At 38.4% G+C, this 23,374-nt stretch overlaps 1 protein-coding gene across 1 annotated transcript in view; it reads left to right on the forward strand.

Annotated features, from left to right (window-relative positions):
* LY75 (lymphocyte antigen 75) overlaps positions 1 to 22,724 on the forward strand; it is a 48,405-nt gene extending 25,681 nt beyond the window's left edge. The window contains exons 20-35 of the mRNA XM_080346419.1: positions 257 to 333; positions 1,436 to 1,572; positions 2,618 to 2,723; positions 6,023 to 6,183; positions 6,856 to 6,985; positions 8,977 to 9,203; positions 11,031 to 11,199; positions 12,402 to 12,563; positions 13,490 to 13,612; positions 14,027 to 14,221; positions 14,578 to 14,798; positions 15,880 to 16,054; positions 16,563 to 16,730; positions 17,999 to 18,121; positions 18,581 to 18,748; positions 19,733 to 22,724. Of these exons, the coding sequence (XP_080202545.1) occupies positions 257 to 333; positions 1,436 to 1,572; positions 2,618 to 2,723; positions 6,023 to 6,183; positions 6,856 to 6,985; positions 8,977 to 9,203; positions 11,031 to 11,199; positions 12,402 to 12,563; positions 13,490 to 13,612; positions 14,027 to 14,221; positions 14,578 to 14,798; positions 15,880 to 16,054; positions 16,563 to 16,730; positions 17,999 to 18,121; positions 18,581 to 18,748; positions 19,733 to 19,917 (2,527 nt within the window). The 3' untranslated portion in view covers positions 19,918 to 22,724. The remainder of the gene's footprint in view (positions 1 to 256; positions 334 to 1,435; positions 1,573 to 2,617; positions 2,724 to 6,022; positions 6,184 to 6,855; positions 6,986 to 8,976; positions 9,204 to 11,030; positions 11,200 to 12,401; positions 12,564 to 13,489; positions 13,613 to 14,026; positions 14,222 to 14,577; positions 14,799 to 15,879; positions 16,055 to 16,562; positions 16,731 to 17,998; positions 18,122 to 18,580; positions 18,749 to 19,732) is intronic.
* The last annotated feature ends 650 nt before the right edge of the window (positions 22,725 to 23,374 follow it).

Here is a 23,374-nt window from a genome sequence, read left to right on the forward strand (position 1 = left end):
AATATAATCACCTGCTACTCTTGTTCTGCACATTTCCTCAACAAAGATAATTTGGGCATGGTACATAACTACGGAACCTACCATGTATTTGTTCCTAGTCCAGTTTTTCCCCCCTCTGTTGTTTCCAGTGTTGTAGGGCATCTCCTGCAGACAGTTACCAGCCAAAATTTTTGCTTGCACTGGCTCTGTTGCTATGAGAATTTTCCCTTGAAGATCACTTTGGCTTGGAGATTGACTCTGAAATGTTTGTATCCAGTTTACAGTTATTTCCACGCTTTAATGATCGATTCCTGAGGGATTGCTGGTATGTTTCTAGAAAGAACTGGTACAGAGGTAAGGTTTTTTTCACCCCTTTCTGACATTATTATAATTAAAAAAAAAAAAAAGTAATTACTGTTCTGCCCAAGTTCTTATATTGAATGCATATTTCTATTGAATTAGGAGTGAATGACTTCTTCATGATAATCCAATTGAATTTTGAATCATTTATTTCTTCCTTATTGTAGAAGCCATGATAGTATTTCTTGATGACCAGAGACAAACCTGAATTCAAGTGACTATTTTTTATGATTGATTGTCACTCCTTTTTGCAACATAAGTTAATGAGGTGAAATCTAGTTTTGATGGTTACCTTTTTGTGTTTACACTGTGTACTCTGAGCTCTGGAAATTAAGTCTTAGAGTTGTCTTCTTTAGCGGAGCTTGACTGAACACTTGCAACTGCGTATGCATCTGGAGATACAGATTTCATTGACTAGTGGAGTCATACTGGAAGAGGGGCACAAAGTAATGGAAATGCCACCTGGTGGTACTTGAAGCTTCTTATTTCCTTTATTCAACATTGTTTTATATTGAGAAAAATATATACCCCCCAGAGAACAAATAGTTCCTCCTGTCTACCACCATTTCCACTTTAAAACACGTTTTCCCCATTATTTTATTGTATGCTGCTCACCTGTTTTCCTCCCTATTAGCTAAAATTTGCTCTTTACTAGAAAGCCAGTCCAGTTACTGTAGGAGTCATGTAAAGCAGTACAGGCCAGATGCTGTCCATATAGATGTTAAAGGATTCCATTTGGCTTTAATGACCTTTAGGTCACACACCCTCTATGCCAGAATATGAAATTAGTCCTCACACACAAATTCTAATTTAATGATTTTTCTGTTTGAAGTTATCTCTGCCTATGTGAATGTTACTACTGGATGTAAGGGATCAGACTCTGGATCTTTAGGAACATTATATTACTGTCTGATATGAATAATTTGTTTGTCTTTTGCTCCGCTGTTACTTTCAATGCTTTAGATTGCATAGTACTTCACTGAAATTGCCTTGAAAAGGACTTCAGATCGATATTTGTCATGTCATTAAGTATGGATGGCAATTGGAGCATGATAGGCATTACCATAACTGTTTTTTAAAACTTCTATTTCTGCAGATTACCCAGTTAACTGTAACGTGAAACTGCCCTTCATCTGTGAAAAAAATAATGCCTCCTTGCTAGAGAAACACGATCCCAGTTACCGCCCAGTCAGAGGAGGTTGCCCTAAAGGTTGGCAGCAGTTCCGAAACAAGGTACAGAGATATTAATAATAAAAATAAATCATTCTTATCTATTTTCCATAGTCCAGTAAGCTGGAGTGCCCTCCTGAAAGAGGTGAGGAAGTAGTGCTTGTGTTCAGGAATGAACTGGGAAATGGCTTTTGAAAACTATATGCACTGGTTAAAATAATCTCTCCCACTTCTCTGTCCCTTATTGAGGTTTGATGGTTTCTCCATTTCAAAGCAGTAATTTTCAGTTCTTTGCTTTCCCATCACCACATGTTTAGGTCCAAGAACGTTGGTTGTATTGCCTAATCTTGGGCTCTGCTTTGAAGGAGAAGAAGGATTAGAAAGAGAGAGGATGAGGTTTCTGTGGCAGAAGCATCTTGATCACTGAGTGATCAGAGGCAGGCAGCAAGCTGGCAGACACTCTGCTTCCAAAGGTGCCTTAAGGACTTAAGAATTAGAAGCAGCTTTTAAGAATGAACCAACAGAGGTCAGAAGCCATAGTATAGTGTATTTCAGTACTATGTTTTAAGGCAATCATCTAGTCTTAGTGAGACAGATTCCTGTTGTTTGGCCTGCCATTATTCTATACATAAGGAGTGTGCATCAAATCTGCATGTTACATGGTGCCAAGGTTTGCAAATTTACTTCACATCATTGCAGAATATATGTTTTGAGTTCCTATGTAGTTTCTCCCAGAAGGTAATGTGTTACAATACAGGTTCCTGGCCCAACCCTGTCTGACTTCAGAGTTCGTGTATGAATTCTCATTCTTAAGACAGTATGTGATCCTGATGTAGCCAATTCAAAATTACTGAATTCTAATCCGTGGTGAGTGAGCAGTTATTCAGTGGAATTATTCATCATTTTATGTTTAGCTGTTCTGTTGAATCTAATAAGAAATGCATACAGCTAGTATCAGTTCCCTTGCTTGCTGAGAAAAAGAATTATATTTTATTGCAGGAAATAAGAAGAGAGTTTCTAAGGCTGGTTTAAGAAACCTTTTTTTATGAGCTATTTCTTAGGAAGCAATGGTATGATGAAAATCAGTTTCATTATGTTTATTTTGCAGTGTTTTCTAAAGATGAAACCTGAATATTTAACATTTAATGCAGCTAATGAAAAGTGTGTAACTTTTGGAGGCTCTCTTCCATCTATCTCAAATCAAGCTGAGCAAGGTACGATGGTGAACTGGGGACACTTTTAGTACGCAGCTTCTCTTCCAAATTCAGTATAGTTCTGCTTAAGAACTTGAGCATAAAATCACTTGATTATCTAGTCCAGGGGGTTAGGGGGCACCCAGCCTCCTGAGCCAGAAGACAGGGACGGGGAGACGAATGAAGCCCCAGTTATCTAAGGGGAAATGGTTAGTGACCTGCTACACCACTTGGACACCTGCGAGTCTATGGCCAGGTGGCCTACATCCAAGGGTGCTGAGGGAGCTGGCCGAGGTGATCACTAAGCCACTTTCCATTATCTATCAGCAGTCTTGGCTAACTGGGGAGGTCCCAGTTGACTGGAAGTTGGCAAATGTGATGCCCATCTACACAAAGGGCCAGAAGGAGAATCTGGGGAACTACAGGCCTGTCAGTCTGACCTCAGTGCTGGGGAAGGTTATGGAACGGATCATCCTGAGTGACATCACACAGCACATACAAGGAAGCCATGTGATCAGACCCAGTCAACATGGGTTTATGAAAGGCAGGTCTTGTTTGACAAACCTGATCTCCTATAACAAGATGACCCACCTAGTAGGTGAGAGGAAGGCTGTGGATGTTGTGTACTTAGACTTCAGTAAGGCCTTTGACACCATATCCCACAGCATTCTCCTGGAGAAGCTGGCAGCTCATGGCCTGGATGGGTGTACTCTGTGATGGATAAAGAACTGGCTGAATGGCCAGGCCCAAAGAGATGGGGTGAATGGAGTCAAATCCAATTGGTGCCCGGTCACGAGTGGTGTTCCGCAGGGCTCAGTATTGGGGCCAGTTCTGTTTAATCTCTGTCAATTATCTGGATGCGGGGATTGAATGCACCCTTAGTAAATTTGCAGATGACACAAAATTGGATGGGAGTGTTGATCTGCTGGAGGGTAGGATGACCATACAGAGGGATCTGGACCAGCTGGATTGTTGGACTGAATCCAGTTGTATGAGGTTTAACAAGACCAAGTGCCGGGTCCTGTACTTGGGTCACAACAATCCCAGGTAGCACTACAGGCTCGGGGAAGAGTGGCTGGAAAGCTGCCTGGCAGAGAGGGATCTGGGGGTGTGGATTGACAGCTGGCTGAATATGAGCCAGCTTTGTGTCCAGGTGGCCAAAAAGGCCAACAGCATCCTGGCTTGTATCAGGAATAGTGTGCCAGCAGGACTGGAGGAGTGATTGTGCCACTGTACTTGACACTGGTGAGGCCCCACCTTGAATACTATGTTCAGTTTTGGGCCTCTCACTACAGGAAAGACATTGAGGTGCTGAAGAGTGTTCAGAGCAGGGTGATGAAGCTGGTGAGGGGCCTGGAGCACAAATCTGATGAGGAGCAGCTGAGGGAACTGGGGCTGTTTAGCCTGGAGAAAAGGAGGCTGAGGGTAGACCTTATTGGTGTCTACAACTACCTGAAAGGAGGTTGTAGCATGGAGGGTGGTGGTCTCTTCTCCTAAGTAGCAAGTAGGACAAGAGGAAATGGCCTCAAGTTGCAGCAGGGGAGGTTTAGATTGGAGATTAGGAAAAAATTCTTCACGGAAAGGGTTGTCAGGCATTGGAACAGGCTGCACAATGAAGTGGTGGAGTCACCATGCCTGGAGGTATTTAAAAGGCATTTATACAAGGTTCTTATGGATATGGTTTAGTGTTACAGTTAGGTTGGGTTATGGTTGGACTCAATGATCCTGAGGGTCTCTTCCAACCAAAATGATTCTATGATTCTATAGGCATACTGGGAGCATTCTAAAATCCAAGACCAGTTATAAATGTGTTGTCTATCATTTACATCACTGGAACCATAACATGGAAATGCAGCCAGCAAACATTTGAGGCAGTTCGAAGAGCAGCTTCTCTGTATGATCTCAACCTATTATAAGAAGAAAAAGTTGTAAAACCTTGCGTTAAGGGTTGAGAGTATAAGGGTCACCACTGAATGAAGAATTCCCATTATTTGCTTTGCAAATTAAAACATAACTGAGACTGTAGACTTTGCACTGTGAAAACTACTTGAGGAGCTGCTTCCAAGACAAGCTCAGCTGTCTGTGTGAGGATGAGATGGCACAGTTCTCTGCAGCTATCTCTGAAGTAGCTCAGTGGAATTCTGCAATGTGCACAGTGCGTATTTTCTTTATAAGCAAATAACCTCTTGCCAAATAGAATATGGAAAGTGGACTAGGGATGCCACTAGTGTACCTGCAGGCAGCAGCTGAATGGTAGTTTGTTTTTACTGCTGTTATTTGGGAAGAATAGGGTTACAGGAATATACATGTCTGAGACTTGCATGGTTTTGGATGCTTTTAAGATTTCAAAAGCGTAGCCATTCTGAACTGTTATTTAGCGTGATCTTTTGTCTAGTTTGCTGCATTTGGAAGTCTTTGTTATTGTTTCTTGTTTGTTTTTCTTTCTGCCCTGTAGTGGAGGCCACCTATATGGAGAGGAGGCAGTCCTCTTAAAGAATCATGCCTATTTCTGTAGGCTGCTTCTGTGCTTCCCAGTGGCATTAGAAGGCTGGCTAGCTCTGACATGTAAATCTTCAATGGCTTTGTCTAACTCAGAAAATAAGCTGAGGCTAGTCTGGTATGTTGCCAATAGTTAAGACGAGTCAGCAGTAGCTAATGACATAGCTTTAATTTGTCTTCCTCATCTACACAAGCTCAGTGAATGCCTTTGGTGCCTGTGGGGATGACTGAAGCCCATTGTTTTGTGCCGGAATGCTCTCCAAGAGGGGTCTGATTTCAGGTTTTCCTGTCTGAATTTTTTTCCAACTAAACCTGACTTTCTTTGTCCTGTCCTGCTTTCTCTGGCAAACTCTGCTAGGATCTTAGGAACAGTTCTGATGTATGGTATACAGCAGTAGGAGAGGAAGATGGGAGATAAGACTTGTCCATCAGTTCCAAGAGGGCATGAGGGAGTTCTTCAATTATCTCTGCAGGGAGACAAAAGATCTGGCAGACCTGTAGAAAAGCAGCTTTTGAAATTTGGATGTAGGTGCAAGAACACAAAGTAGGGGGCAAATAAACAGGTTAAATCCACTACCTGCTGCTCAGCTGCGAATTTGGAGGACAAATACCGATAGTCTGCTCCTTTCAGATAAAATCAACATTAAAGGTGTTATCTTATGGAAGGAAAGGATGATGAGCATTTGGCAGTCACAAAGGGCTGGGAAAATACAGTTAATACAAATGAGGGGTGCATTATCTCAGTTATGTGAAGTGTTTTTTCAGATGTTTACTGTTGTTGTCTGAACCACAATATGTACATTTACTGTTCTGCTCAACAGATTATATAACATCCTTGCTTCCTGGGATGCCAAAAGACATTTGGATTGGTTTGCAGTTTCTGTTCAGCACAAGGGAAAACAAATGGATAGATGAGAGTAGACTGTTGTATAGTAACTTTCACCCACTACTGACAGGAAGATTAAGGAAAATTCCACTGGACGTAAGTTCTGACTTTTGACTTCTCTTGACCATTGAGTAATTAACTTTGGAATATTGCCTGTATTTTTTTTTAAAAAAAAAAAAGGCAAAAAATATGTAGCAGATCAAGTCCCCCAGTTTTTAAGTGTCAAACAAGGTGACTGACAGTAATGGAGTTCTGGTTACCTTTGTTTGGATGATAACATCTGAACTGAGCTATGAAACACCAAAGGATGAAATAAAAAAGCTGAAACATCTATTTAACAACTCTTCTGGAACTTTTATTTGCAATTTAAAGACTACATGAAAGCAGTCATCAAAAAGATGTCATCAATAATACTTGATTCAGTTACACTTAGAATGTATCTGTAAACCACTGTATATTGGTATTTTGCTCACTGCTCTACCCAAGGTGAAGCATAATAAATGTAATCAAATCACACCCACAAGATTTATTTTAAGCATTAAATAATTTCATTTAATATTCTCCCCTGTATTTATCTTGTGAATTCTTTTTTAGTCTGGACACCTGGTAGTGTTTGTATAATGGGTAAGCTGTATTGCACCACTCCTTTGAAACTTCTTAAACAAGTTCAGACAGCTCAGGTTCTCCTGGCCTCATTTTACTTCTCCTTCTCTACACAAGTATGTTTATGCCTTATTTGAGTCTGATAAGCATATTTCTGGTTTTCAGCTCTTTGATGAAGAATTTAACAATCAGTGCGGTGTAATCCTCAATGATCCCAAATCACAGTATGTTGGAACATGGAATTTCACTGCTTGTGCTGACAGGCACTTCTTGGGTATATGCCAGCGGCCTACAGGCAAGTATGAAGACTTAAAATAAATTACAGCCAGAGTTTGTAGTTAAGATGCGTGTGCCAGGAGACCTTTTAAAGCTTGTAAATTGTTGCATGCGAAGGGCAAGATTCTTGCACAGACTGCGCAGGTAAATTTTGGAAAAGCAGAGTGTGGAAGACGATCTGGGACAATTTTTGTCAGTCATTCAGAATTCTCCCTTTTGTTTTTCAGAGGGAATCTTTTCCTGAGGGACACTGTGTGGTTTCAATGGAACCATGCTTTAGCAGATGGGGCTTTAGTATTCTTTGGGTAAAGATGTCATGTACATCAAGGAGTGGAATAATTGACTCCGTCTTTGTCTTCCCTCCCTGCCCCTATTTAATACACACACACACAAAAATCTTTATTTCAGTGCCAAATACTTCAGAAATTCCAAGTTCCCAAATTAGAAGTCTGGATGGAAGACATGTAGTCATGAAATTCAAAAAGGGGATTTTTATGAGTAGGAGGTTGACAGTGTATCTGTGTAGATCAATATATTATTAGTCTGGGATGACTAAAATACTGGCACTTCTTCCCAGCCACATCTGTAGAAGGTGTAATGAGAAAGGTTTTTGGACTGCCAGAGGATGTGTCCTGGTACATTCTGGTCCTATATCATTATTGTGTTGGGCGTCTAAGGGTAATTCAGGTTGGAAGGGAATTCAGCAGGTTGCAGGGACAGCTGTGAGAGAGTCCAGGTTACAGAGTGCTTTGTCCTAGGGAAAAAGATGATTCAGGTTCCTTGGAAATCTTGGCATGATTGTGATTTGCAGAACATACTGAGACGTTAATCATCAAGCAATTACTTCTTTCAGAAATGGACACTTTCTGTACTACCTTGTTTCCAATTTGGTGCCCTTGAGGTGTAATGGCACCCTTGGTTCCCAGGTTCTTTTGTGTTTACTAAGTGAAACCACTTGGCAGCAGACACAAACTACTTCAAACAATCTGTTTCAGTCTTGTTGCTTTTCTGATCTATTGAAAGCTGTAAGTTGCATGTAAATATCAAATTAATATTATGTTTCTGTCTTCTTCTATTTTGGAAAACCCTGTCAGCCCATGGAGCAGCCATTTACATTGTGTTATTTCTAGAGTGATTTTTTTAATGGTTTTTTTCCCCTCTCTCAGCTTTTTTCTGTTAAAGATGTTTTAAATGTCAGGGTTTTTCTCCCTTTTGGATAGACACATTTATTTTTGGTTGTGTTTAAAATTTGGGTGCTTACCAGGTTTGCATGCTTTCATTTACCCGCCATAGGAAGGTTTGCATCTTTACCTAGCTGCAGTTGCTGTGCATCACTGAGCTGTATGCCTTTGGTGTGGTGCTGTTAACTGTAATAATGCTCAGTGCTTAGAGCACCAATAGTGAATTATCCTCTCCCTGTGCAAGGTGGATTTTCTGCCGTTAGTTAAGCACACATGGAGGCAAAATCAATCCCCACTGGTACCCATGGATGGCAGTAAGGAGTTCTGGAACTCTGCTGTGCACTGTGAAATCTGCAGAGGCAAGTTTTGTGGCCCATTAGATTAGCATAAGCATAAATCTACAGGCTCCACAGAGACAAATGAGTCAAGTTTAGCTGTTGCTGTATGGCAGCAGAGAGCAGTTGCTCTCTCCCATTCTTGTATTTAACTAAACTTATAGAATGTGTTTTTAATTCAATAAATAGAATTCTTAACATTATTTAGCAGTTAGTTGAAAACAGAAAATATAAAAACATGTGCATCTGAGAGAGATATTTTCAACCAATCTATATATTTTTTTTTCTTTTGTATATTTTCTATCTAAAGTGTTAAAGATATTTGCTTTCAACTGTAATCATCATAATGTATTGTCTAAGAAAATATTTTTGCCTTTTTTATTTTTCCAGGAGAAATTCAAACAGGTTTTTCTGTTTGTTACAGAGAAATTTGGAGTTTAAAACATCTTCTGGTGTTCAAACACCTAATAACTGGATTTCTCTCTTACATATAGGAACTGCTGATGACCGGACAGAGAAAGTCCTTAATGAAACATTGATCTATCAAGATGTTCAATACATGGTAATTCTGAAGAATTTGTCCTGGAATGATGCAATGGCCGAATGCATCAGTAACAAGATGCAGCTGGTTAGCATCACCGATCAGTTCCAGCAGGCTTTCCTCGCTGTTCAGGCTGCCCTTCATAATCACCCACTGTGGATTGGACTCTTCAGCAGAGATGTAAGTGTTACTTTCCCCTCAGATTTGGGCTTAAGGCAGTTTTTAGAGTTGTGTGAAATAGAAACTGGGATAAAGAGATTCAATGAAAAATGAATTTATGGGGTAACTTTTTCATTTGGAACCATCTGGAGGGTCTCAAGATTAATTTTCTGAATCTTCAGCTCTCCAAGTTACGTAGCTGTTGAACTCTGCTGGACAGATTGATGATGTTGAGACAATTCTTTTAAAAGATTATAAGGTGAAGGGGTATATTGTAAGGTAGCAGCAATGTCGATCACTGAATCATTTTTGTCTTTTTTGTTAATGAATGAGTAATTAGTGTTGCTATTTAATGTCATTGCTACTGTTCACAGTACCACTCTAGAAAGACAACCCAGCATCTGTTTTAAAAGGGAAAAACTAGAAATGGTTAATCAAATCCAAAATTAATTATTGAACAGTTCTGGAGACACATTTCTAAAACCTAACTTAGACTCTATTGTTACCTTTTTTTCCCCCTCTCTCAGTGAGCCTTTTTCTGTTTAAGATATTTTAAATGTCAGGGCTTTTTCCCTTTTGGATAGACCCATTTATTTTTGGTCATGTATAAAATCTGGGTGCATGCCAGGTTAGTGGGTTTTTCTTTTTTCTTCTGCTTGTTTTGTCATTGGAAGAGTCATACAGGAGGTACTGCTTTGCCTTTATGAGCCAGAAGACTTTTTGAAGATCTTCTTGTGGACTGGGAGCTTTCTCAGTTGTTAATGAAATAGCTTGGACATGTTTGTAGAGTTTATTTTTTTTTTTTAATGTCAAGCACATGGGTCTTGAAATAATTGCAAGAAGAAGGTTAAAATTTATTGGAGAAGTTCCTTACCTACAAAGGCTGATGGTGCTCACTCAGCATCTATGGTGTTATGGTCTTCCTGTCAGTAGCGGGCTACTGAGTATTCTAGGCAAAGTAGGTGTGGGGGAAGTAGAAGTTTTGGTATATACTTTGTGGAGAATATTTTTAAAAGGAAACAAGCATTTAATCTTAGTGAAGACAGGGAAACCAGAACAACCTATTTTCCCTCTTCTTTTGAATCTTTATCTGTAAGCGAAGATCAAATGATTCATTTTGCTGCATACAACTCAGGCATGCACTAGCTTTTCACTGTTGCAACACTTGATTGTTTGGGCACAATTTAAAAGCTACATGAAAAGAAATTATAATGAAACTGGTCAACTGAACTTGTTACTCCAGTGCTGGGATCATAGACACAGAAAAAAGATACAGGATAAATTGAATTACAAAGCAGCTGGGGGATTTCCTGAAGAAAACTTTTAAATGTAAGATTCTTAAAGGATGGCGTGCTTAATGTATGTGGGTTTTTGGTTATTCTTCCTACATCCTCCAGGGCAGGAACACATCTGATTTATTAAGTCAGTTAAGTATTTAATAGATTACTTTCAACTCAGTGTGGAGTAACTGAGACTGGGCCTTACTCTCAGATATTACGAGTTTTCCAAGATCGGATAATTATATCCACCACTGATTGGCAGACACAAATGGTGTAATTTGGACATCTCAGTGCCTGCTCTTTCTCCATAAGCATAGTAGTTAAACATCAACATTTGATAATTTGCCATCCACTTCAGTTAATTCATATTTTTGCAACTGCAAAACTTAAAATAACAAAGGTTGTTACATTGTCAGCAGCAGACCACATCACGGGGGGAGTGGAGCACTTACAGTTCTCACCACAGAGACTGTACATGTCTAGCCAATGTAAATATATTATCATGTCATTTTCTGTACATAACAGTTTTTACTACATAAGTTCACCCCTTTCACTTATGCAATGCTAGGGTGGAAAACACTATGGCTGGCTGGATGGGAAACACGTTAGTTTTAGTCGCTGGTCTGAAGACGATGAAGAAACAAGTGAAGAATGTGTGGTTTTGGATACCGATGGCTTCTGGAAAACTTCTGACTGTGCCTCCGAAAATCGAGGTGCTATTTGCTACGCATCAGAAAGTATGTATCCTAGCATAATACTTAGGAAAGCGGAATTTTGTTTTATTATGAAGCATAAATTTACAGCTTTTTTTAACTTAAATTTCCTCAGACAGGCATGCCAGGAAAAAAAGAAACAAGCTTCAAATAGGGGAGCATGGACCTGTTGGTCTTAATCCATGTGTTACTTACAAATGAACTGGGTGCAGGTTCATTGGGCCAGACTGTACCCTCCATATTGCCAACAGATTGTGCTTTTGCACTATTTCTGTAGTAGTGCTATTTCTGTAAGGTTGTTGAATACTAATCTCTCCCACATGCATGTGGAAGAAGATTCAGCTGCCTCTGTACTATGTACATCTTCATATTGGGACCTCCTGAAATCCCATCAGACATGAAAATCTGTATAGGGAGGAGGTACACGATTACACAGAGAAGGTAGACAGCAGGTAGACACTGAATTGAAAGGTGTAAATTAAAGCCATCTGCTGTTCACAAAACCTTTCTAAATATATACCAATTATTGCAAGACAAGTAGGGGTATAGCAGGACATCTTTTGGGAGGCATAAATAAGTAGCATGGCACCTTTCTAAAAAATAAAAAAGACCTTACCGAAAGATCATAGCAGATTTCTTCCCTGTAAGACTATTATAATTTATTTTGTTGGGGTTTTGTTGCTGTAGTTTTTTCTTCATGGGGCAACACAGTTAAGCCATTTTTCTACATACTGAATCATAGTAAAGTATATGCTTGGCATTATGACATCCTTCACGATTTTGCACTTGCAGTATAAGCAACTGCAGGAAGGGTCCTTCTCACTCTTCAAGTATTAGATAAAGCTACAGAACAAAGACGTGTTGCCAGCTATGAAGTAGCTTATTTGTTATAGTGATCAGCCTTCATACAAGAGGCAATCGGAGCTTCTTGTTACTGGCCCACACTTAGAACCTTTATGTAGGGATTTTATTCTTAAACCCATATAACAGTTGTGAAAAGTTGTAGGCATCTGTATTCTTCAATAATACTTATTGCTGGTTTTGTTACTTAAAAAAAAAATCACCATTGTGAGGAAACCGAAAGCAACAATGTATTATTCATTTAGAGGATGCACTTAATTTGCCTTGCATGTTTTTAAGTGGTACCTGAAAGTCATTTGTGGTGTGTCAGGTTAAGTGTTGTCATTAATAAGTGCTGTTCTGAATGTCGTCTTTCCTTTTCTTAGAGAAGATTGAAAAAGAACAAGTACCACAAGTGAAGTGCCCACATAAGATTAAAAATACACCCTGGATATCGTTTAGAAACAATTGTTACACTTTTATGATAACAAAAAATAGATGGAGAGAACTGAAGTCTCAGGAAGCTCATCATTTATGCAAGAAAATGAGTAAGTACTTTGTCATATTACAGATATTTATGGACTTAAATCAGCTTGAGGGAGGTGGGTTTTAGATCTGAGTCACTATCTTACAATGACAGTACAGTGAGTGTTGAGAAAGGTGGTAGCATTTGAAATGCCTAAGGCTGTTTGCCCGTGCATGACTCTGATGAAATGTGCCAGAGCAAGGGCAGGAGAGTTTGGGAGAAAAGGCTCTGAATTCTGAGATCTCTGAAAAACTGGAAGGTTTTGGTTTTGTGTTTATTAGGTCTGTTTGTTGGTTGGTTTTGTTTGGTTTTGCTTCTCTTTATAATATGCAAATTTTAAATAGCTCGGGTAATTGTCATTCCCTTGGCAGCATTCTGGCTTTACAGTCACGTTTACTTCATGGTTTTTTTACCTCCTTGCTGTATGGAACAAAGTAACAGTCTGAGAATAGTCCAATTAAGAAAAGCAGGTGGGTTTTTCCTGCCCATCCTGAACAAAGTGTAAGCTTAGGAACAGCTTCTCTTTTATATGAAACCATTGTGTGTAACACTTCAGACTTGCATCTTTCCAGAAAATGTTTTTATTTCTCATGAACTGATTTCAATTCAGTCTTTTTCTTAATTGTTACTATACTAGGCAGTTCGAGAAAATAATGAAAGATTGCCAATATTTTTATGTTCTAAGCAGAAAAATTTCACAATATACAACTTGTAGTGACAAGTAGGACCCACAAATATCTCTGGAGCTGGCGTCTTTCCCTTATCTACAAAATGTTTGAAAATTGTTTTTCCACTGTTCATTTAGTTATTATTCTATAAAGGTCTGGCTTTTACACATACTGGGCCTATCTGTGATAATTATTAACAATGATAGCAAAAAATATTTAATTTATTTTGTAACTAAAAGGTGAATTTGTAAGAAAGTAATTTTAAAAAAAATTTCAACAGATCCAGAAGCATTTGTACTGAGTGTTCGAGATGAAGAAGAGAATAACTTTGTTACTGAACAGCTTCGTTCATTCAGTGGTCTGGCTATGTGGGTCTGGCTGGGTGTGATTTATGATGATAGTGGTAAGATTTACGTTTTTTTTCTTTAATAACTGGATTAGAGGCAAAGATTGCAGGACTGAGTGCATGTTTCAGTATACAACTAAAGTCAAACTGATTGCAAACCTATAGTGCTTTATATTTGTGTTTATCTTCTAGAAGAAAATAATGGCACATGGTTTCTGTCTGAGTGATAATTAGATCCAGTATGTTCTGTTTAGCCTAGATTCGATTTCCTTGGAAAACAGGACTTCAAAGAGTCTGGATGAATAATGCTAACATATTTAGCATTTTATATGGAAGTGATTTACAGTAACTTAGAGTATCACTGCATTTTTTCAAAGTGAATATCTGTTAATGTCATTAGTATATTCAACATTAAATGGTATTTGTAGATGTAATACCAATATTTTAATAAATACACAATGTTTTCCACAGATAAAGTTCTCAAGTGGTATGATGAAACTCACCTGACTTACAATAACTGGAGGCTGGGAAGACCTGACGTAAAGAAGAACAGTTTTTTTGCTGGTGTAAATCTTGATGGTTTTTGGGATATTTATAATTATTCTCAAAGCTGGCATGCTCATCACTATAACGTGTACAGTATTCTCGCCTGTAAAATCGAAAGAGGTGATTTATGATTTATCTATTAAGAGAAGATTTATGTGTAGTGTTGCATGAAGGTGATAATTTAAGTCCTAGTTCTGCAGTACCTGTTATATAAAGTTGAAACATATGGCACAACTGTCATGGGCTTCTGGGGTTACATGGTCAGTGTGTGCATCACAGCTGTGATATTCTGATCAGGAGGAATGTGTTTGCTGTACTCCATCAGCTGCTCACAGTAACAAAAGATAACTTGACGTAAATGGCTGGACGCTCTAATGCTTGAGTTACATTGCAATAGATGGATTTTAGTGCTTTCTCTCTGTTCCTAGTAACATGAATGAAGTGCACAGAAATTGTTGTCTTATTCTTTTAACTAGGACCCCAACAGCACAAGCCTCCATTGCCTGAGTTTATTCCACATGGAAACAGAACATACAGGATCCTTCAGAAAAAGTTAACATGGTATGAGGCATTGAGAGAATGCAAACAAAATGAGAGTGATTTAGCAAGTGTACACAGTGAATCCCAACAGCTATTTCTAGAAGATATTGTCAAGCAGGATGGCTATCCTCTCTGGCTGGGGTTGTCAATTCATGATGTAAGTATATACTGTTGGTGGTGTCAGTAACAGAGCTTGTCAATAATTTTCTGCACAGGATATGAATTATTTTCTGATGCTTCTATCCAGTTTCTTGGAATCTGTATTCTGTGCAGTAAATTAATATGTTACACAGGCTTGAAAAAGTAGGTAAAGTATATGAAACTTTATTTTATGTAGCCATACTGAGATTTTTCCAAGTCCTTGACACTTTAATATAATACAATGGTCCCACATGATTCCTTGCAGCACAAGGAAGTACAATTGGCAACACTGCCTTTAGAGGCTCCAGATTTTATGACCTGCTGTAGGATGTTTCTGTTAGCACATACAGTCAGACAATGCTGTATGAAGCCTGGTTAGTCCAGGTCAGGACTGGCTTTCCAGCAAGTCCTACGTCCCTCCTCCCAGGAGGCATAGCAAGGGGCAGCTGCAGCTCTCCCTCTGTCTGCTTAACCTTGGAGCCAAAAGCCTGTGGCCACGACCCTCCTCTCCACACCATACTGGTCACCGTGGTTAATTGGCAGGAATACCCCTCTGCAGAAGTGTGTCATTTCTACACGTACCTTTGCTACCTCTGCCCGTCCTTTGGTCCAGATGGGTTCCTCCACTTCTCACAACTGACCCTTCATTGTCCTGGGTTTCCTGCAGTGTATCTGAAGTAGGAGGTAGTACTCCAAACCATTCCCAAGCTGCCCAGCTTTACTTACTGAGGCTATCTCAACAGTTTAGCAGTTTGCAATGTATCTAATAATGTTCATAGCAAGGAAGACAGACTGTTTAAATGAAACAGCAGGATGACATTAAGTAAAATGTTCCAAGGTGTGTTGCAGGTTTAAATTTACAAACATGCTGCACTTTCTCAGTTACCACAAATTATCAGGATTTCTGTGTTAAGAATTGATTGGAAAATGCAAACTGTGTTGTACAGTTATTTAATATGGATTTAGAAAATGAGCGACCTGCACTTTAATTTATCACTTTACAAGGCATAAATATTGCTACATGACTTATGACTGACAAGATTTAAACCATGACCATGTGCTGTGCTTTAGAAGTTGTGGGTTTTTTCTTTAACTAGGGAAGTAAAGCTAATTTTGAATGGTCAGATGGAAGTGACTTTGACTACTACCCTTGGGAATTAGAAAACTCAAATACTACTGAGAACTGTGTTCTGTTGGATACTAAAGGATCTTGGAACCGTACAAAATGTACAAATGTTGCTGAAGGTGCCATTTGCTATAGCCCTCCAAACAGTAAGTGTCATTTTTAATGTTTTGTGTAGTTGTCTTATGTATTCTGTCTTTACATGTTGTATTCAGAATTAGTTACGAAGGATGAAATACTACACATGATTCCCTCTTTAAGAAGAGCTGTCTAACAGGAATAATAAAACACTTTTTAATACTTAAAGGAGATTAGTTCTCTCCATTTCAGAGGTGAAAATTTTAAACAACCCTGGTCACTTTTTGATCACCTGTGGTACAAATATCAAATGGTATGTATCTTTTCTGAATAAAAATCATTATCGAACACATACAAACTTCAAAACCCCCTAAAAGCAAGAAAAAATGATTCCCAAGTCTCTGGGTCTTGGCTTATGTTCGTTTTCAAATAAATTAATCTATGACACATGAAGAAGGAACATAAGCTAATTGAATCATGGTTCTTGGTAGGTTGTTAATACTTACTGTCCTGTTACTACAAAGAGACTGTCCACAAACTCCTGCAGCAGAAATAACCTCCATTTCTTTGTCTTTGCAGAGAGAAAATTACAGTCAAAGCAAGTGAGCAGAGCCCCTGGATGCCCACAGATTAGTGGTTCCCTACAATGGCTACAGTATAAGGATCACTGTTATGCATTCGACATGGCATTCTACAACTTTTCAGTATATAATGTGGAAGAAGCTAAGAAAGTGTGCCAGAAACTGAGTATGTTTAGACTCTTTATCACATTACAACTTGTAATTAGTCCACTATTCAAGAAGAAATAAAACCCAACAACCAAAAAATGTACACAGGTTATACTTCAGCTTTTCTTTTATCCTTCTTTAGTTTAGGAAAAATAATAGCAAGCTTTGTCTTTGAACATCTCACAATGGGTCTTGATAAAACACTGCAATGTGCTGACAGATGGCTTGGCACACAGATATCTGCAAGTAAAATACAAATAGCCATTGATAGAGGATTCCAAAATGTAAGGCTTACAGTTTGGAGGAAACCATTTTATTTGCATACAATTTGTTTATGATAAAGTTAGTGCTGTTAGCAGTGGTTTCTTATTATATCCTTGCATTAGCTTCCTAATAGGGAGCTTGCTAACCTATCAAATGGTTTGAAGCATGTATTTTATAGGTATTATTAAGGCACAAAATATCACTAAAAATTAATTTTATGTCAAAGGATTTTCTCTCTTCTTTGATTAGCTATGTGGGGAATTGTATTGCAGAAGATGATGTTAAGCAGTCTCAAGTACAGAATGGTTATCACCTTCTTAGTTTAGAAGTGAGTGAATGTCATACCATTCTTTTATTGAATTATCTTATAATGTGAAGTTGAACTTGCTATGCAGGATGAAAAAGAAGAGGTGCAAGGAGTCCCAGTCCTGGATGCAGTTTTATGTTGAGTCCTCCCTGGCCTGGTAGTTGAAAGAGAAAGTGATCTTCCTCTAAATAAAGTTTTTGGCTTATATTTGCATATAGTTGTAAAGAAAGGGTACATTCTGAGCCTCTCTCCAGTATACCCTTTCCTCCCTCTTATTCCTTATTTGCTGTAACACTGTATATAAAAACCTGAGGCATAATGAAGGATTGAGTTAAAAATTAACTTGACTTCTCAAATGATGAGCTTTTGTTCAACTATATTTTTGAAAATGGCTTATTACTTGGACAAGACTAGCAATTCTGAATGTGGCATACCTTTTAATATCTTCCATGTATGTAGTCCACAGCTGCAGTAAGTTTACTCCCATTTTATGGCCCGCTTGGATAAGCATTCATCTGAACCAGTCTTGTATAATGTGCTGTATTTTAGGGAATGGGAGAATATACCTTTATTCTGTACATTACTTCAAGCTGATTTTACAAGCCCAGATCAGCCAATCTTTTCCTGTAGTAATTATTCCCACAGAAAACTCGATGTACAAGCACAATGAAAAATCTCTGAAGCTGCAATTCTGACCAGTTTCCTCTTCCCTTTAGATCCTTCAGCAACCCTTCTGACAATAATGGATGCTGAAGAAAATGCATTTGTGAGCACACACATAAAAGAAAATGATCTCATCACCAAGAACGTATGGCTTGGTCTTGCTCAGGGCTCTAAGGGTAAGACGTGGCAACTATGCATAAGCATGAGTATTTCATGGGGTAAATAAAAATGCATAAATCCTCAAATGAGAATAGAGTTTTGTAGTGCTGAAAGCCTACAGTAACTCTTGCCTGAGGTTGGAACCCCTCATTTAGCATGATAAAGCCCTTTGGACTTCACCGTACCTTAAGTCTCTTCCTGTTGCACACTTCAAATAATCAGGAGTCACTGAAACTCATTTTCCCCAACACTGTCATTGGTGCCTAATGGTTAAGCAGCAAATGCATCAAATGCTAGAGATCTGGAGGTGTGGCAAAAAGTGATGTTCATATTTATCCCATTTAATATATGGGACAGATATTAAATGCCCTGTTTCTTTTAGCAACTTAAAGAAATCAATAAATTGTCAATGACATTGTGTAGCATTATAGCATGTTTTGGTCATCTAAACTAAACAATATTGTTTTCCCCAACAGATCAGTCCCTAAACTGGCTTGATGGCTCATCAGTTGGTTATGTCAACTGGGAAAATAAAACTGCAGAAGTCAATGAAAAATGCAGTGTTATCCTGTCCACAACTGGCACATGGTCCCAAGTTGACTGCAGTCGTAGTCAAAGCAGAGTGGTTTGTAAAGCTCCTTTAGGTATGGAAACACTGATTTTAGCAGACAACTTTGTAGTGACTATATTCAGGATTTTCTTTTTTTTTTTGGTGGGGAAAGTCTGTGTTAAAATAATGAAAGTGTAATTCAGAAAAGAGCCTGTTGATATCTCTGCCTAAGCAAGAGGCTTGTGTTGCTGTTTTGCCATGAAATTGCATTCAGGGACAAATTCTCTGGGAATGTGCTTCTCCTGGCTTCCACTAACCATTTAAAGGGTAAGGGAGAGAACTGAAATTTCCACTTAAAAGAGAGCACAGAGTAGTTGCTATTGCTTCTTACCACAGGGTATCTGCCATGGGTGAGTCTGTAGGTAGGAAGAGAAATACTTCTGCTTGTAGAAGATGCCACGAAGCGGGTACTGCAGACTCTTTTTCAGTCTTGAGGACGATTCTGAAAACGTTGCCCTGCAGCTCCAGAAAAACTCAGGCCTCACGTTACTTCCTCATATTCTGCTCTGTATAGGAAAGAAAGTGGTTACTGGAGCATTGAGCAAGCAAGTTCCCCAGAAGCAATGGAATCTTCCTGATACTGTATACATTTTCACTAAAGTGGAAATGCAGGGATAGATTTAACTTCATGCTTCTAAGGACAAACTCAACAACATCTTTTCTGTCTAAGGGAAGTGTAATTCCATTCCAAAAGAGTCCAAGAACCCACTACATTTCTGGAGTATACAAACCTCAAAATGAGTGCAGCATTTACTAGTAGGTTTTTTGACCTCCGTAGATTTGTTTCCAACCTAAATATAATTAGGAAGCTAACAGACTTATCAAAACAAGCCAGTAGATGCTGATTCATATGGGAACATAACCTCACGCTTGATGATGTGAAGACTATTAATATAAGGCAGCAGTTTGTCTGAACTTCAACTACACGTGTGCAGTAGTAGCATGTAGCATCAACCCCATGACAAAATACTCTTACCAAAACTCTTAAAGAATAACTGGGTGTTTTGTTCTGTTACAGGTTCTAATCATACTGGAGTGGCTGTAGCATTTGCCCTGCTAATTATCTTGGTCTTAATTGCTGGATTAGTGTGGTATCTCTTCAAGAAGAAGCGTCTTCACTGGAGTGCCTTCTCTTCAGTACGCTACCAAAGAGGGCTGAATGATGATGAAACTGATGATGTGTTCACAAAAGATAGCTTTTGAGAAACTGTTCCTTCTGGGCGATTTAGCATGAACTTCACTGTGTGAAGCCAAAAGGAATGAACTACTTGACGCTTTATTACTTCTTTTTGGAAAAGTAATAAGAAGGATATTAATGGGGGCTAAATTTTGTTCTTTTATACAAGTGCAATTTTTATTCAAGTCCATGGTAATTATTTACATTTGGCCTAAACCATTTAAGGTGCATGGTTTCTAGAATTCTATGAGTTTTTTTTAATTTACAGTATTTTACCAGAAAGAGTTTTTAATGGATTAATTAATGCCAACAGTACTTCATGCAACATTACCTTTGATGAATGCACTTAAAATTGCTACATGAATTCTGTAACTTCATACAATTATCCATCAATAATTTCATGCCAAATGACGTACCATTCTACAGTCTTCAAGGGCTCTGCTGGTAGCATTGGGTTATCCTGTAGAAGCTAACACAAAGATGGGAAATGGAAGACAAACTGTCTTTGTGTAGCAACTTTTACAATATGTAGTTATAACTTTTGATATAGCAGGGGAGAAGGGAATTAGCAGACAAGTAAGAATTCCCATCCAACTAGATTTTAAATTTTCTTGTTATAGTGGAAGAAGATCACATTGTGATTTCTCCCCTACACCTCCCGGCCAAAAGTCACACCAAAAAATGATGTTATGGTGGTGAGAGAAGAATTCCTCATTCCTTAGAATGCAGAATGTAAATTTTGTTCAGAGAGTTATGGGGAATACTCTGCACTATAACCATACCAGCTAGGAGTAAATTAAATAAACATAGAATATTTGAAGCCTGAGACGGTGGCAAGCTGATAGATCGCCACTCTTATCCCCTGGAGGTAGTAGTGAGGCTAACAAAAATACCCATTAAGGGCTAACTGCAAACACAAGCAGAACTCCACATACATTAAAAGCCTGAGCCCTATAAAAATGGTAAATGGTTCAGTTTCTTTTCACAGCTGCTTTCACAAAGTTTTGAAAGCACAAGTAGCAGGAATGTTTACAATGAAAATCAGTATCTGGACATAACCATTAATTAAATATTAGAAACCTGCAGTTAGAATAGTATTTAGAGAAATATGTACCACTTTCTGTCTTATGCTTTCAAACTGCCCTGAAATTAGACCCAAGTGATTTTCTCCTAGATCAAAACACATGGTCTGTCGCACTGTGATACCCAGGGACAGGAGTGTTGCAGTGACAGTATTCTTCTTCTGTAACGAGATCCTCCTGACCTTTACTTCCCCTACTACTCTTATTTATACAAGGGTTAAATGCCCAACTTTATAGCTGAAATATGTCATCTGTCCAAGAAACAAGACAAAGTTATACCTAAGAAAAGAATGAGAAAGAATGTATGGTAAATAAACTTGTGTACATAAATGTTAAAAATACTTGAGTATTTTGCATAAAATTTAAACTTGATTTTTGTACGTGATGTGTAACTGTGGTCTTTTCTATGCACTCCAAAGAAAGCAAGTTATAAAGGGAAAAAGGGAAGACAGAATTGTATATATTAATTACTCCAGTGATGTGATCAATTAACATTTTGAAAAAAGTCTTTAGACTGCTTTAATGCACAGTACAAAGAACAGGCACATTTGCCTTTATGAAGGAGGATATTTAAAAGACCACATCCATTCCTCATGTAATGGTGGTACGTAGTAAAACAAAATATATTTAGTCTGAGATGCTGAGAAAAGTACTACTGATTTCTCTGAAGCAACAGTGTGAGGTTGTGATGTTCAACCACCTTTTTCCCCCCTGCAGTTTACTTACATTGACAGCACTTTTCTTTGTTCCTGTTTGCACTATTTTGATAAGCAAGTGTTTATCATTTGTGTTGAGAAATAGAGAATTTCTTGTAGATAGCACTTTAGAGCCCATTAAAACAGTAGCCTGAAGGGACACAGTAAATTAACCATTGAGTTAGTTTGCTGAGCAAAGCAGTGAGCACTTCTGGTGTTTATTTGGTTCTGTGGGCACAGTTGTGCACATTTCCTTTCTTGAGGCAACTTGTAGAAAACATAGTTATGATGCTAGTTACTATGTAATGAAAATAACCCTCATCCTGCTTCTTAGACTTACCTTGGCATGAGAAGTGTTTGACGTGTCACCAAGCCTGGTTTCTGTCATCTTCTGGTTTAGTTTATATGCCTAAGTGCTTTGCCAAATGCCTCCTAATTTAACAGACTTTAAAAAAAGTGTTCCTTATTGTCCTTTTCTAACAACAAGCGGGGGAAATTATTTACAAATTCTTATGCTTTGAGATTTACTAGTTTTATAGATGTTTATACTTTGAGCATTTTTAGGTGTGAATCTGGAATGAAAAATGAAAATTAGTAGTAAAATCCTAACTCTCCAAGACACAAGTATATGCTTTTTATATTTTTAAAAAAATGTATATTTTATTCTTATGAATGATGTAAATAATTTTAAGACCCTATTTGTCATGTTTGTTTCATCATACCCAGGTTGTCTTATTGATGGTAATTCTTATTGGAGTAAGCACAACTGCCTCAGTGCAGGTGAATAACCCACTTTATTTGAAATACATAGATTATTTAGCAGTATTTCATTGAAAGAATAAACTTAAATAAAACACTAAACTGCTTCCACTGTGGTTTTATTTCTGTGGAAGCAGTTATCACAGCTGAGGTACAAGCCATTTAATCACTAGGTAAAAAAAGCACATAACACAGGGCCTGTGGTCACAATTAAAGCAGATAACTAAGTGCTACCACAATAAGAAATCTTTAGAGGTAATAAAAATCTTTGATGTATTTAAAAAGAATGTCAGTAACTTTCTTTCTGCAGTTGAACACACACTTTATCATGGAACATGGTTATACCTGTTATCAAGCTGATTTGGGGTTTGCACAGAAAGGGAACTTTGTGCTATTTTTTTTCTTTTTAATCAAGGTGTAATTCATTAGCACCTTGTGGCTGATCTTCACTCCAAAGCAGTTTTTAAGGGCTCCCAACATAACAACTCCTTACTTTTCAGCCATGTAACTTTTGCAATTAAAGCATGAAATGTATTCAAGTATCATCTGAACTCTGAATTCCAGATCTCCAAAATCTGTGGCGGCTGCTCAAAGGGCAGCATTATTATTAGCTACACTAATGGCTTGCTGGGAGAAACCTCTTGTTGTGCAAGACTACAAACAAGGTCATCTGCTTCAAAAACATTAATTTGAAAACTGAAGATGATCAGGGAAACAGAAGCACAGAAATGAAGTGCTTTTCCCATGTCCCAGAGCAACAGAGGTGGGAAGACATCCTAAAATGCCTTCATCTCACGGCACAGTCCGCTGGACTCCAGTAGCTCCACACAAAACCCGTCCAACTTCAGGTAAATGCACAAGGGTTTTTGCACACTTACAGCTTGACTTGTGAAACTGTCTCATTGGCCTCTCTCTTGTTATGGGAATTCCTGTGGGAATGAGCACTT

The sequence above is a fragment of the Nesoenas mayeri genome (genome assembly GCF_963082525.1).
Source record: "Nesoenas mayeri genome assembly, chromosome: 6".
Taxonomy (NCBI): domain Eukaryota; kingdom Metazoa; phylum Chordata; class Aves; order Columbiformes; family Columbidae; genus Nesoenas; species Nesoenas mayeri.